Source organism: Equus przewalskii, chromosome 16, assembly GCF_037783145.1.
Source record: "Equus przewalskii isolate Varuska chromosome 16, EquPr2, whole genome shotgun sequence".
Taxonomy (NCBI): Eukaryota; Metazoa; Chordata; class Mammalia; order Perissodactyla; family Equidae; genus Equus; species Equus przewalskii.
In genome coordinates this window covers 19,297,131-19,312,482 of record NC_091846.1, presented here as the reverse complement: position 1 = coordinate 19,312,482, position 15,352 = coordinate 19,297,131, and the positions used below count along the sequence as shown (strand labels likewise).

Here is a 15,352-nt window from a genome sequence, read left to right as displayed (position 1 = left end):
CAAACAGAATATATGCAAGATAGGGAAAGTTTACTGATCACAGCCATGCGTGCTGTCAGAACGCACCTGCAGGTTGTCAGAGGCCTGCCACCCTCTAGCCCCCGCCTCTAGCCCAGTCACCGTACTTACGATCAGCTCAATGTCGCCATCTGAGCCTGTGCAGTCTTCCATTACTGTTGCCTCGAAGCCCAAATCCTGGATGAGCCGAGCTATCTCAAGCGGCTGGATGACTTCCGGATTATACTTAACCTCTGCCTTTCCGGCCATCAAGGCAACCAGCACAGAGAGAATACCTGAAACCATTGAGCCACAGCTGTAACACTTAAGGCAGGGCCTCTGAGATGACATGTTCAACACAACCTAACAAAGAAAAACATCTGCCCCAGAAGCCTCTAGAACAATGGTTCTCAAACTTGGCGGCACATTAGGATCACTTGGAGAGCCTTTAATAATCACCACACCTGGCCCTTAACCCAGATCAACTAAGTCAGAATCGCTCAGGACGGGTGCCAAGCATCTTTCTTTTTTTAAAGTTCCCCAGGTGATTTAACGTACCGTCAAGTGTGAGAACCATTAGAACATGCTTCCACAACTTAATGGACACATGAATCATCTGAGGACCTTGTTACAAAACTACAGATTCTAGTTGGGTTGTTCTGAGGTGGGGTCTGAGGTTCTGCAGGTGGACCCAGCTCTCAGGCGATGCCCGTGCTGCTAGCTAAGGGGCCACTTTGAGTCAGGTTCTAGAAGACACTGATGGGTGCATGCACCTCAAAGCAAGGCATGTCGTCTATAGCTAGCAACCACTGTCACATAAAGAATGTACTTTTTTCTCCAGACACTTTCATAAAAGGAAAAATAATATTTTTCAAAAGTGGTTTTCCCTACTCTTTTTCAGTTTCTAATCACTTTCAGGAGTGAAAAAGAAATCCCACAGACTACCTTGCTAAGACTATTGTGTTAGTTTAAGGGGGGAAAAGGGCTCATTCAGATAAATGAAAGGAATGCGGTGCTTTAGAAAGGATGCCATAAGGGATAAAAATGAGGGATTCAAGCCAGGCACAGAAACATAGGCACTGTGAGAAATAGGTTAATTTTATGAGCAACCAGCCCATGGATGAAAAAGGAACTCCTATAACACCTCAATTTGAGAATGGTCGTTCTAGAGCTCCAGGAAGCTATAAAGAATAGTGAACAAGAGGCTGGAGAAAGTGCCATCCTAATTTAGGTTTGATTCTAAGGGCCAAGGACACCGAGCAGAGACACATGGGGCCAGTGGGGTGAGGAAAGAGAAAAAGTGATTCTGGTGGCAGGGCAGTCATGGTTATTTTCCAAACAAAAAACTAGGACAGAATTTTTGTTGCATTTTCAGGTTTAAGAGACAGTATTTGAAATGTAGTTTGGAGGACAAAACTTTGGCATTTTTACAACATTCTATGGTTTACAGGGACAACAGGACAGAGTATTTGAAATTGGAACTTTTCCACAAAATGCAGGCTATTTATTCATTTGATAGGAAGAGACTGATGGGATTGGAGGGGAAAAATAAAGACTATTGCTAGGACAAGCTAATTGAGGAGGCCACCCATGAAATGAAGTGTGGCCTTTAAGCTGGATTTCCCGTGGTTAACTTACTGAGATACATTTTATCTCAAACAAACTACACACTTCTTAAAGAAGAGATGCCAACTGTCCAAAAAACACTGGACAACAATGCACATCTATCCTATCACAGAATGAACTTGCTACCAGGTTATCAGGGCTCCTGATAAACACAGTCAAGGAAGTTTCTGAAGGGAGAACACAGTGTCCCATTTTGCTGACTGCAGTATACAAGAGTCTACACAGCATTCCCGGTTTAACGTGGCTGCAGATCTCTTACCGTCTTCTTTCTGTAGGTTTTTCTCTATGACAGAAACACAGGACGCACAGGTCATGCCTGTGACCTGTAAAAAGCACTTCTGTGGTGCCACTGTCGCGGTGGCTTGCCGGGACTTTGATGAGCGGCCAGAGCTGTGGTTTTGAGGCGGCCCCCCAGTGTAAGGAGCCACTTCCTGCACGGACAGAGGTGAGCCAGCTGCAGTTTGCACCATGGAGTTCTCCACAGTGTGGTTTCCAACATGGTTGCTAGAACCATTTTCTAGGATGAAATGTCAGAAATTATTCAAATTAGAACAACAAATTTATTTTTTAGCACAGGAGGTGAAAGTCTGACACTTTTCAGATGAAAGTTCTTAGAGAGGCTACATGAAGGGTGTGTTTCTATAGCTGTTTCTCCCTCCCCACAACCAGAGACACAGGCACACAATTACAGACATATGAAAATACACTGATACTTCAAGAATGGAATGTTCTGGTTAGGTGAACGCTCTAATTAGATGATGGTAACCGTAAGAACTCACTGGGCACTCTCCTCAGCACATGTATGAGCTCCTTTAATCCTTAAAATAGCTCTACGTGCTAAATACCACTATCATCCTCATTTTATAGATGAACTAAGTTACAAGAAATTAAATAATTTGCCCCAAACCCCTTAGGCAGTAAGTAGTGAGGCTAGCTTGTAAACCAGGTCTGTTTAACTCCAAGATCTGTCCCCTCACTGTTGTCTCATTCCGGTGAGCAGAGATTCGCCCCAGCCCCATGAGAATCAAAACGACCCCAAACACCTTTATCGAGGGGTTTGTTTTTTCTCACTGTCTGTAGAAGTCCTATACACATCCCGGACATGACTCCTTTGTCAGTTGTCCACACGGCAGGTATTTATCTGCTCTCAGTCTGCAGTCTGCGTTTCACCCTCATCTAATGGCGACTCTTTTGATAAAAGAAGTCCCTAATGTTAATGAAGCCCAATTGATCAGTCAACTAAACCAACTTCAACGGCTGGTGCATTTTGTGCTCTATCTCAACACTGAAAACATTCATGACGTGTTCTTCTACAAGCTCTGTTATTTTAATAAACGTCCACATTCAGGCCCACTATATACCTCAAATTAACTTTTGCAGAGAGTATGAGGTGACAGTCAAGATTAACTTCTTTCTGTTTGGATATCCAATTGACCCAGCTACATATACTAAAAAGACCATCCTTTCCCCATTGAGTTCTGGGGGTTAAAGCACAGACGTCTTCACAAGTTCTGCGGATGAGGGTATGGACATCTTTGGGGGCCATTATTGTGCCTATCACATATGGATATACCTACATAACTAAGCATCAGCCAGATTAAAATATGGAACATTTTCATCACTTCAGAAAGTCACACTATTTTGATGACACAAAATACCTTTACGAGTATATAGAAACGATAATTATATCAAAGATGAACTCTGGTTATTTGAAAATCCACAGCTGCAGAAGACAGAAGTTGGCATTAACCTGTATTGACAACAGCCCATAACTTTTAAGTTTCTCTTCTGAATAAATCCCACATATTGGGAAGTTTTGCTCATTTTCTGGAAAGTGCTAAAACTACTTGCACTCACGCTGAGAGTTCGGTTGATCAACACTTTTAGCACCTTCGCTGAGACCCTCCAGCACTCTGGCCTTACAGGACCTCCACCTTCTTGATGCAGAGACCACCACGCCACCTCCCAGCACAGGTTCACTCTCGGATTTTGTCATTGTTCAAAATGACTTCCCCCTTCAATCTCAAACTCACAAAATCTATTCTGTGGCCACAATCTCTTAACTTTCTACCTCCTGCCCCCATCAACCCTCCTGCACCTGTCCAACCCTATTTCCCAGTCCATCACCTGTTTTCTGGATTCCCCTGCCTTTCTATCCAAATACTGTGATCAACAGTTTCAGGAATATCTGTGCTAACGCAGACAATTTCATACCCCCTAACTAACCTACAATTTACACATCGCCATTTTCTAACATTGAGGTATGACTCAGCTGAACTATGGGCTTCTGAGGATTGCTAAGAAAGTTGAAATAAATGAACAAAGACCCAAACAAGCCTATGCTACTGGGTCCTTTATCAATCTGTACTGATATTAGAGGTAGGCATATGAATTGATTCTGCTTCCTGGAAGTCTATTTGACAATATTATCAAAAATAGCACATCTATTTGTACTATTGTGCACTTGGTAGAGGCACAATAAATATTTGTGATGGAATGAAATAATGTTTATACTCTGTGATAGAGCAATCACGCTTTCAGATATTTTTCATAAGGAAATAAGTGTCTGCACACAGATAAGCCTCAAAGATATCCATGAGTATTATTTACAATCACATGCACAAAATAGATAGGAACAGTCCAATAGGAAACTAAGTTACCGTATAAACATTGAACATGGTGTTGCAGACATATGGACGGACCACAGAAGTATGTTTATGATAAACTGCAGGGTGAAAAAGCAAATTACAAAACCATGTGTAATACAAACCTATATATTTCTAAATATAAATTATATATGCTTTGGGAAAAGTCCAGAAGACCATATATGAAATGAATTTCATGTGGATTTTGGAGGAAGAGCATTCCAGACAGAGGGGACAGCAAGCCTGATATGAGGAATCGAAAGGGGTCAGAAAGGTAATGGGTGAGGGTGGGGGTTTCTAGACCACCACAGGGACTCTTCTTCTTACAACACGAGAGGAGAGTGCTTTGGAGCATCAGTGGAGTAACAGGATCGCTGCAAATGCTGGGCTGGGAACAGACTGTAAGGCTGAAAGGCAGGAAGCAGGCAGACCAGTTCGGAAGCTCTTCCAGGATCCAGGAGACAAACGAGGGTGGCTTGCACCAGGGTGCCAGCCTGTCCGACCTTATCTCCCATTACTTAGACCCAAGCTCCATCCAAGCCAGACTGCTCCCAAGACACACCTGGAGGACTCCCACCTTCAGACCCATGCTTCCGTCTCCTCTGCCTGGTATGCAGCCCTGCCCTTTTCTGCCTGCTGAAACCCTTTCCATTCTGAAATCCCAGCCAAGACCAGCTCCAACATGACTTCTACCATCAAGTCTTTGGGAGCCCCACAATCGGATGCTCCTTATCTTCTAAATCTCAAAAGCGCTTTACCTACATCTTCCTTGTCTCCTTTGTTCTAACCTGCCTTGGATGATGAGTCTCTGTGACCTGTTCCCTGTTGGAGTGTGAGCCGCACATGAGCAGGTGACAGGCTGCCTCTGAGCACAGTGCCTGGGACCCAGAAGTGTCTCACCACATGCCAGGATGAGGGAATGTGTTCAGAAAGTGACATGACCTATTTACAAGGGTGAGAGGAACATGTTATACATGACAGATGACCTTCCCTCACACTATACTCACATATCCATTTATCCATTCATTCATTCTAAAAGTACTTACCATGCGAACCAGTGAAGAAATGCAGAGCTGCCCTTTAGATAAAAACCATGTCTAAACGTATTTTTAACTGTCAAATAAGTTGACTGAAATTCAATGCCTGCCATCTGCCTATGTTATCTCAGACCAGTCTCCTCCTTCTCCCTGCCCCAGTGTCACAGAGGGCTGACCCCTGCAAACCACTTTTCCCAGGCTCCCTTGTCAACTAATTACTGATTAAATTGGGCATATGGAAGGTGACAAGTGGGACACAAGAGGAGAGAAAGGGAGAAAACCCACAACATCCCTACGTGTCTCCTGGGCTCCCAGCTCCTGGCCACGGCCTCACCCCTTGCGGTGCAGTGGTGCCAGCTCCCACCAGGCTGGCCCAGGCCCTGGGCTCCAGCAACACCCCTCTTCCTCAGACCCTCCCACCTGGGGGGTGGCTTCTGCTATTTGTAATCTCTTGGGTTTCCCTCCACTCCTGTTCGGGCTTTCAGCTCTCTAACACCTTTGTGAGTAGTTCCCCGGATTAAACCCCTCCAGTGAGCTACCATGTGACCCTGCTGTCACAGTCATCATTTTCTCTATTTCCTTCACAAATACCTACTGTGTACTGGCTGCTACTGAGTCAAAGGAGAAACAAACCACATGGTTTGAAGACTGTCCTGAAGAAGCCGCTGGTCAAACCAGAATGACCAATCAAATACGAACAATGCCTTTTTAGCAGTTAAGTGGCTATAAAAGAGACTCACCCACACACTGATAGTTTATGCTAAATTAAGATCACCAGGTAAAAGAGAGGACATCCAGCGAAATTTGAATTTCAGATAAAGAACAAATAATTTTCTAGAATAAGTATGTCCCAAATATTGCATGGGACATGTACTAAAACATTATTCATTGTCTGAAATTCAAATTTAACTAGGTATCCTCATATTTTTATTTGCTAAATCTGGTACCCTAAATACCTCTTGGGCTAAACATAATTCTAGCCAATAAAAATCACTGCTCTGGGGCCAGCACAGCAACACGGTAGTTAAGTTTGCACACTTTGCTTTGGCGGCCTGGGGTTCACCGGTTTGGATCCTGGGCATGGACCTATGCACTGCTTATCAAGCCATACTGTGACAGGTGTCCCACATACAAAGTAGAGGCAGATGGGCACAGATGTTAGCTCAGGGCCAATCTTCCTCAGCAAAAAAATCACTGTTCTTTTCCTTTCAGGTTTACTTAGTCAAAGCACATTATTCCAGATTATGCAGTTCAATGCAAATTTCTTTCTACTGCTAATAATATATTCCACTGTTGAAAAACTTTAAGCCTCACACAAATGCAGCAGATGATAACTCCACACTACATTCTGACATTTTGAGTACAGGACTTACCCTATTCTATTGTGTTTCCAAGATTTGTTTTAAAAAAAAACTCCTTCCTGAAACTTAGCACAAGAGACAAAGTACAGATTGGGGCCAAGTCCCTCCACATGACCCACCCAGGCCCTTTAAGGGCATGAGTGCAGGAAAGTACTACAACAGAGTGAACTTTTCCAGGAGACACACTTTATCCCAGTGGCCCAGGAAAGCGGATGTAGGAAACTCAAGTCCAGCTGGCCCTGAGCACGGCCAGCGGGCACTGCCCATGAGCTCTTCTTAGTGCTGAACTGGTACTGCCCTACAGCACTCAGTTCCAGCCAGAGGCTCATGTCCCTGTCCTAGTCCAGCCTGCAATTTGCACTGACAAACAGGGCCAGTATCTTGGCACCTACACAGCTACAACATTACCACCCACATAGTTGTCCCTCACAAAATGTCCCGCTCTCCCTCCTTATCTTCAGCCTCTCTCTTGACCACCCCCTGCCCATCTATCGCCCTCTTCATCCGTCCCCAGCCTAAGCTACTGGTGGGGTGGTCTGCCCTCCTCATCCCAATGCAGGCGGGGCTCCCACCTTCCCGGGGTCCTGAAGCAGCTCCTGCCAAGGTGCCAATGGCCTCCTCCTAGTTAAACCTGAGCCTCTGCGGCTGCCTTCCTTTATTTCTAGGACTCCACTCTCTTCCTGCACCACTTGTCTTCAAGGTCCTCCTCCCCAAGGCACCCCTTCCTTCTATACCAGGGCCTTCGCATTCGTCCCTCTGCTCCTTTCCCTTCTCATGCTCACTCTTTCCGGGTCTTCTGTCATCTCCCATGGCTCCCATCACTCAAATCTGCATTTCCAGCCCATCTTCCCCAGAATTTAAGATTCACAAAGCCAGCTGTCCTCCAGCGTCTACCTCAGCTAGGGCTTATCCCAGGCTCTCGCTTTCCTCCATGGCCTACCCCCATCCGCCACACACTTCTTAATAAGCAAGCTTGGTAGATCTGACCTCCTGAATTTTGTTTTGTTTTTTTGCTGAGAAAGATTAGCCCTGAGCTAACACCTGTGCCAATCTTCCTCTACTTTACACATGGGTTGCCACCACAGCAAGGACAACAAGTAGTACAGGTCCATACCCAGGATCCGAACCCAAGAACCTGGGCTGCCAAAGTGTGCCAAACTTAACCACTAGGCCATGGGACCAGCCCGTTGAAGGTCTTTTAAATCCATCTCTTGCTCTCCAGCTCCATATCATTTCTCACCCATCCTCCTACATGGTCTCAGTGCCTCAATGCACACTGCACCCTGATACCAACTGGCCTTCTAAAATATAATCTGATCTGTGCTTCCTGACTAAAATCCACTGGTAACTGCCATCACCTCTACAAGAAAGTCCAAATTCAGCTTGACAGGTAGGCCCCATTCAAGGTGGCCCACCCAGTGTCCAGCCTCAGTCTCACCACCTCTGAGTCTTCACACTCAGGCCACTCCACATTCCTCTACAGCTTCCCCAGCACACTGCGCTGCCTCTGAGGCCTTCAGGCCACTGCCCAGGCTGCTTCCTGGGCCTCCAACATTGCCAGTCTCCTCCCCGTGCCCTGTCCCTCACTAGTTCACTCCCAATTAGGAGTGACTCCCAGAGGAGTCCTTCCTAAACCCTCAAGCTTGGTTCAGGTGCCCCTCGCCTGGACTCACACAGGACTTGTCCTGCTGCTCTGCAGTGGTTTCCTCCTCCTCGGTCTCCACATCACCACAAGATAAGCTCTCAGGAGAGATGGTGTCTTGTTCATTCAGCAGCCCACAACTCTCACAGTCCTGGTGCACGGCAAAACGCAGAAGGTGCTAAAATGATGCTGCCTCTGCAGGGCTCCCATGTAAGGGAAATGAAAGAGGAAATCCGCAAGGGAACGGCCACTGGCTAGCATGTCAATGAGAGGAGGGGGGAGCAGGAACTGCTGCCACTCCCCTGGAAACTCTGTCTAGTGACATGACGGCAAGGTATGTAGGCACCTTGCTTTGTGAAGATTATCACCCCTACCCCTCTTCTCACAGCCACCAAGGGGGCAAGGGAAATCATCACTGAATCCTTTCCTTAACTCTCATTTTAAGAATGAGCTATAGGGGGCCGGCCTGGTGGCATAGTGTTCAAGTGCACACGTTTCGCTTCGGCGGCTTGTGGTTCGCCAATTCGGATCCCGGGTGCAGACATGGCACTGTGTGGCAAAAGTCATGTTATGGTAGGCGTCCCACATATAAAGTGGAGGAAGATGGGCACCGATGTTAGCTCAGGGCCAGCCTTCCTCAGCAAAAAGAGGAGGATTGGCAGCAGATGTTAGCTCAGGGCTTATCCTCCTCAAAAAATAAATAAATAAGGGGGCTGGCCCCGTGGCCAAGTGGTTAAGTTCACACGCTCCGCTGCAGGTGGCCCAGTGTTTCGTTGATTCGAATCCTGGGCGCGGACATGACACTGCTCATCAAGCCACGCTGAGGCGGCGTCCCACATACCACAACTAGAAGGACCCACAGCGAAGAATATACAACTATGTACCGGGGGGGCTTTGGGGAGAAAAAGGAAAAAATAAAATCTTAAAAATAAATAAATAAATACATACATACATATATACATAAATAAAATGACTAATATTAAAAAAAGAATGAGCTCCAGGTAGTGAGCCTAAGGTTCTGTTGTATTTATTACTTTATTTTGTTTGGCAAAGAAATCTTCAGAGAAAATGATGATGGATGGTTCCTGTGGAGAGAGAAGGGCCTGATGTTCCCACAGTATTCTTTTTAAAAAAGAATACAAAATCAGAGTTCTCTTAAGAAGAGAACCAAAAATCCAAGGAACTTACCAGCATTTTAGCCCCGGCTACATGAGAGGCAAAATCAAAACACTTCAAAATTCTATTTCCTCTATGCTGACAAACTTACCATGTGAGGAAAAGATGCAAAATTTTGTCACCACAGTCAACATGTGAAGCAGTGGGTGTGGCTTACCTGTCTAATCGTGCAGGTACCATGTAGTAAGCACAAAAAGAAAAGGAGATGACCCCAGGATGTGCTTCAAACATATCGACTACGTACCAGAGATGACTGACACCTCAAATCCCATGTCTTCTACAGCAGCGCGGAGTTCCTCTGGGTTAGTTACAGAAGGATCATAGAGAACTGTTCCAGTCCCTTTAGCCAAAGAGACTGATACTCGCTGCACCCCTTCCCTTTGGGAGATCAGGCCTTCGATGGACTGCACACAGGATGCACAGGCCATGCCAGCAATGGCAAGCACCACAGTACGGCACGTGCCTTGCACCTGGGTTCTCTGCAGGGGGCTAGGGGAGTGACGTGTGGAAGATCCATTATCTGCCCCACTCCCTTCGGTTCCATCAGGAAGCGAAACTTTAAAGTGTCCAGGTGGAAGAGCCTCAATGGCCCTCTGCAGGTCCCCCGGGGAGACACGAGAAGGGTCATACTGTACTTGGGCAGTTCTGTTCTCCAAGGACACTTGAATATTTTGAACCCCTGGGAGGCGGCCTATACTTTCTTCAATATGCAAGACACAAGACTTACAACGCATTCCATCTACTCTCAGTTGCAGGGTGACTAGCTGGCTCCCTTGGTGCCCCAAGGTCTCAGAGTTATTGGAATTCTGGTTAGCAGAAGCTGAAGGTGTCTTTGGGTTAGTGCTCTGTAACCGCCCAATATCGACTGGACCCAGGCTTAAGGGAGGCACTTTGTTCTTGATGACAGCTTCAAACCCCATGTCGTTGACATGGTCCCTGAGCTCTTGGGGTCGAATAAGAAAAGGCTGATAAGTGATGACTGCCTCTTGGTTGCTGAGTGAGACCCTGACTCTCACTACTCCTTGCAGTTTCCCAATCTTGCCTTCTATGGAGCTGACACAGGACTGGCACGTCATGCCCTCCACCCGAAGCTTGACCATGGCCTCCAGGGCAGACGAAGACCCTGAGGGCCAGGAGACAGACTTTCCTTCTGCAGTGCTGGCCGTGAAGCCCATGTCCTCAATTTGACGGCAAACCTGTGGCAGGCTCACGACCGATGGCATGTATTTCACAGTAGCACTGCCTCGTTCCAGGGAAACGTTAATGTTCACGATGCCTTTCAAAGTGGAAATCCTGCCCTCGATAGACTTTACACATGACTGGCAAGTCATGCCCAAAATGCTGATGGTGCCGGTGCTTGTCTGAGAAGGGCAGACACCGTCCAGACTATCTTCGTAGCCAACATTGTCGAAGGCGAAACTCTGCTTCATCGTTGGTTCCCAGCCGCGAGCAGGCAAAGAAAGTTTAGATAGTATCTAAAAGGGAAAGAAATAACATTATTTATCCTTAAAACTAAACATTATCTAAGATATCCCAGCTTCTCTGGCACTGAGAAAATGAAAAACAATGTCACTAGTGCCAAAACATCCAAAGAGTACAAGAGCATAAAATGCAGGGAAAAAAGGCTATAAAGACATTATTTATCAAATGAAGGGTTCGGATGGGCTCCTTTTACCTCTGACATTCTGTGATTCTGAACCTACAAGTCAACTGTCCACTTTAGTGAAATGTTTTTCTTGCCCCAAAGACATGGTTTCTCTAGGAAAGGAGGAGAACAGGATGCAGCTTATAAGCACAGAACAAGCATAGCAGGCCTGTGACAGAGGCAGAGAGCACAGGAGTCCACAGGTGTCCCTGAGAGCCACCCCCGTGGCCCGCTGATACCTGAAACCTCCCCACAGAACTTGGTACTTTCAGCTCAAATTTTGGGGGTCCTGCTGCAAAACACACAAGAGTAGGTGCCACCTTAACTCTTTGTCTCCTTCTAGAGGTGTCTGTCTCATTCTCTGAGCAGGGGTTAACTAGGGTTAACAACCACAGGGAGGGCAGACCTCCCAGGTTCCATGGGGTCAGACCACATTGCCTGTGAAAAAAGGTCTGGAAGTACGTTCCCTGAGCCAGGGGAAATGAGGACAAAGAGCTGGGTCAAGACGGGCATGAAGGGAAAAGCCAGAAAAATAGAAAGTTGAATTTAACAGGAAACGGCTCAGTTCTGCCTTGGCTGAGTGTCACTGCCCTCCTGGGTGTTCAGGACAGTCACAGTCATTACCGAAAACCACAAGTACTTCAGCAAATCAAATGGACCATTTTCTTGATATACCACAGTACAAGCGTAATTTTTCCTCATTTCTTCTTATAATAATGTGGCCTCAGTCATTCTATTAACAAGACACAACTTTCCTTTCAAAGGGTCCCAGCCTCATCACTCTCTTAATTTAGATATAGCTTTTATACCACTACTATTACATGCTTCAGAAATTTGGGAACAGGCTTTTACATATGGTACATGATTAAAAAAGCATAGCCCTCTCTATACCTACACAACCTGCTTATCCTCAGATGAGCCTTAGGAACATGGATTGACCTTCTCTGTATCCTGCACATAAAACGCTATCTTTCCATCTTCAGCTTTTGAGCAGCATGACAAGATGAAAGTTTAAATAACTTTGAAAACAGCCCATAAATGTTCATTTGTATATCCATAAAGGAAATCATAAGCTAGTTTGGAATTAATAATTATAAAGATTTTTTTTAAAGTATTCACTGTAGGATTTCCTAAAATAGTAGAGAAAAAAGGGTGTAATTAAATAATTTATGGGTAGCAACTCAAAAGAGTTTGTTGAATCTAATAAATATACTGAAATTATCTGTGGTACCAATACAAAAATGTAGTGTATGATAAGAATGATATAACAGTAGTAATGGACAATTGGGTAGCCACCTGTGAAATCTATTCAGAAAAATATAAATTTGGAACCTATGTATCAAAAGACATTTCAGATAGATCAAAGATGAAGATGTAAAAAATGAAATAAAAATACCAGAAGAAAACATGGGACAATATCTATAATAATCTCAGAGTGGGGAAAGCCTTAATATGACAAAACAAAAACAAGAAAATCCAGAAGCTATAAAAGACTAATATATCTAACCATAATAAGAGAAAAAATTGCTCATAGCAAGGCAAAAGACAAACAATAAGCTGAGGGGAAAAAAGATTTGCTTCACATTAAGCAAATTAAGAACCAATTTCTTTACTATATAAAGAGCTCCTTCAAAGAAGAAAAATGTCAAAAATCCAACAGAAAAAAGAAGATAGTCCATCGAAAAGGAAATGCAAATGGCTTTCAATATAAGAAGAAACAATATTACAGGAGAAATGTAACATTCCAAGCACACTACAGGGCAGTTTTCACCACTCAGATTGACACCCATCACCGTGTTCTCCAGAGCTAGCGGGCGTGTAAACTCTCTAGAGGTCAACTTGGCAATACCTATTAAAATTACAAATTCATATGCTCTTTGACCCAGCAACTCTACTTCTAAGAATTTAGCCAATAAGTCTATCTGTTCATGTACAAAAGGAAGCACACAACAAAGATATTAAATGCTGCAAAGGACTGGAAAAATGTCCATCAATAAGAGGTTGGTTAATTAAATTACTGCACAGCCATACAATGAAGTACTATGCAGCTCTTAAAAACAATGAGGCAACTCTACAGTACGTATTCAAATAGACTGATGGCATGGGGCCGGGCCGGTGGCTCAGTAGTTAAGCGCACACATTCCGCTTTGGCGGCCCGGGGTTCACCAGTTTGGATCCCGGGTAGAGACACGGCACCGCTTGGAAAGCCATGCTGTGGTAGGCGTCCCACATATAAAGTAGAGGAAGATGGGCATGGATGTTAGCTCAGGGCCAGCCTTCCTCAGCAAAAAGAGGAGGATTGGCAGCAATTAGCTCAGGGCTAATCTTCCTCAAAAAAAAAGAAAGAAAAGAAATAGACTGATAGCCAATATATTGTTCAGTGAAAAAATATATAGGGTATATAGTGTTTCGGTTATCTATTGCTATATGACAAACCAAATCTAGTGGCTTACAATGACAGCTCACAGTTTTTCAATTTGGACAGGGGTTGGCAGGAAAAGCTCATCTCTGCTCCTCATCTGGAATGGCTTGAACAGGGCTACAGGTTCCACTTCCAAGAAGATGGTTCATTTATCACATGGTTGGTGGCAAGTTGATACTGGCTGCCATCGGGAGGCTGCTGGACCTTGGTCTCTTCCAGGTAGCCTCTCCACACGGCTAGGTTGAGTACTTGACAGTTGGCGGGTTCTGGGTTCTGAGAGGGAGTGTCACAATAGTGAGCATTCCCAGAGAACAAGTCCCATGGTGCAGTCACTTACCAAGCCTTCACTTGCATCACATTCGCTAACTCATCATTGGAAAAGCTAGTCACATGGCCAAGCTCAGTCAATGTGGAATGGAATTACATAAAGGCTTGAATACAAGGAGGTGTAGTTCATTAGGAGGGCCACCAAAATAAGTCTATCGCAGTATGCTAGCATTATTTGTATGAGAAAAAGATTAATATACACACAGATGCTTGTAAATACATAGATTACCTCTGGAAGAATATATAAGAAACCAGTGCAGAGTTTGAGGAGGACTGGGCAGCTGAAGGGATCAGGTAGCTGGGGTACAGGAGTGGGGGAAAAAGAGTTACTTTTCACTGTACAACCTATTGTACAACACACATGCATTACCAAATTCTAAAAAACAATTTGAAAATTGAAATAACATGAGCAGAAAGGAGATCCAGAACAGTGACTTGATTATAACTGGTATTAATTAAATACTTATTTAATTGAAAAGAATGAAGGAAAAACTAAGATATTCAAGCACATTCACCTTAATATACTATCTTTGTAAGCAGAAATTGCTTCTTTATAATAAGACCTAACCATCAATCATCTCTTCTGTTGGAAAAAGAAATCCCTAATGATTTACTTACCCAACTTATTTTTCTTGGTTCTACCTTTAGCTACAAGTCACCAAATCCCAAGCCCTAATGCTGGCTCTTAAGTCCTGGATTGTTGATTCTATGCTCCTGCCAAAAGGGCCTGCAGAAGTGTTGGAAGCTATTTGTTTGTAGAAAACAATACTCAGAGGTCCCCCTTCTAGAACGGTAGGTTTCTAAGAACAAGCATTTACGGAAGACAGAGGTCTGCAAATAACACAACTTCATGAATCACCAGAGTATCTGTTGGTTTAGGAGCAACCTAATAACAGTTGCTGGGTGTCTGGATAGTTTTCAATGTGTGTGTGTCTGTGTGTGTGTCTGTGTGTGGGTTTTCTTTTTATTGAGTTGATAGGTTACAATCTTGTGAAATTTCAGTTGTACATTAATGTTTGTCAGTCGTGTTGTAGGTGCACCACTTCACCCTTTGTGCCCACCCACCACCCTACCTTTCCCCTGGTAGCCACTAATCTGTTCTCTTTGTCTGCATTTTTAAATTCCTCATATGAGTAGAGTCATACAGAGATTATCCTTCTCTAACTGGCTTATTTCACTTAACAAAATTCCCTCAAGGTCCATCCGTGTTGTTGCAAATGGGACGATTTTGTTCTGTGTTACAGCTGAGTAGTATTCCATTGTATATATATACCACATCTTCTTTATCCATTCATCTGTTGATGGCACTTAAGTTGCTTCCATGTCTTGGCTACTGTAAATAATGCTGCAGTAAACATTAGGGTGCTTAGGACTTTTGGAATTGCTGACTTCAAGCTCTTTGGATAGATATCCAGTAGTGGAATAGCTGGGTCGTATGGTAGTTCTATTTTTAATTTTTTGAGGAATCTCCATA

The 15,352-nt window shown here is 44.4% G+C and overlaps 1 protein-coding gene across 16 annotated transcripts in view; it reads right to left on the bottom strand.

Moving 5' to 3' along the window:
- The window catches only part of ATP7B (ATPase copper transporting beta), a 111,387-nt gene that overhangs the window by 42,348 nt on the left and 53,687 nt on the right, over positions 1-15,352 (bottom strand). For 8 of the 16 annotated variants that reach the window (XM_070578781.1, XM_070578783.1, XM_070578782.1 and 5 more), the window contains 3 exons: positions 9,729-10,959; positions 1,883-2,140; positions 130-293 (listed from right to left, as the gene is read on the bottom strand). In XM_070578781.1, coding sequence (XP_070434882.1) covers positions 130-293; positions 1,883-2,140; positions 9,729-10,959 — 1,653 coding nt within the window. Of the gene's footprint in view, positions 1-129; positions 294-1,882; positions 2,141-9,728; positions 10,960-13,582; positions 13,840-15,352 lie in introns of those variants that run through there. The other 8 variants (XM_008541827.2, XM_070578789.1, XM_070578793.1 and 5 more) reach the window with 2 other exon arrangements.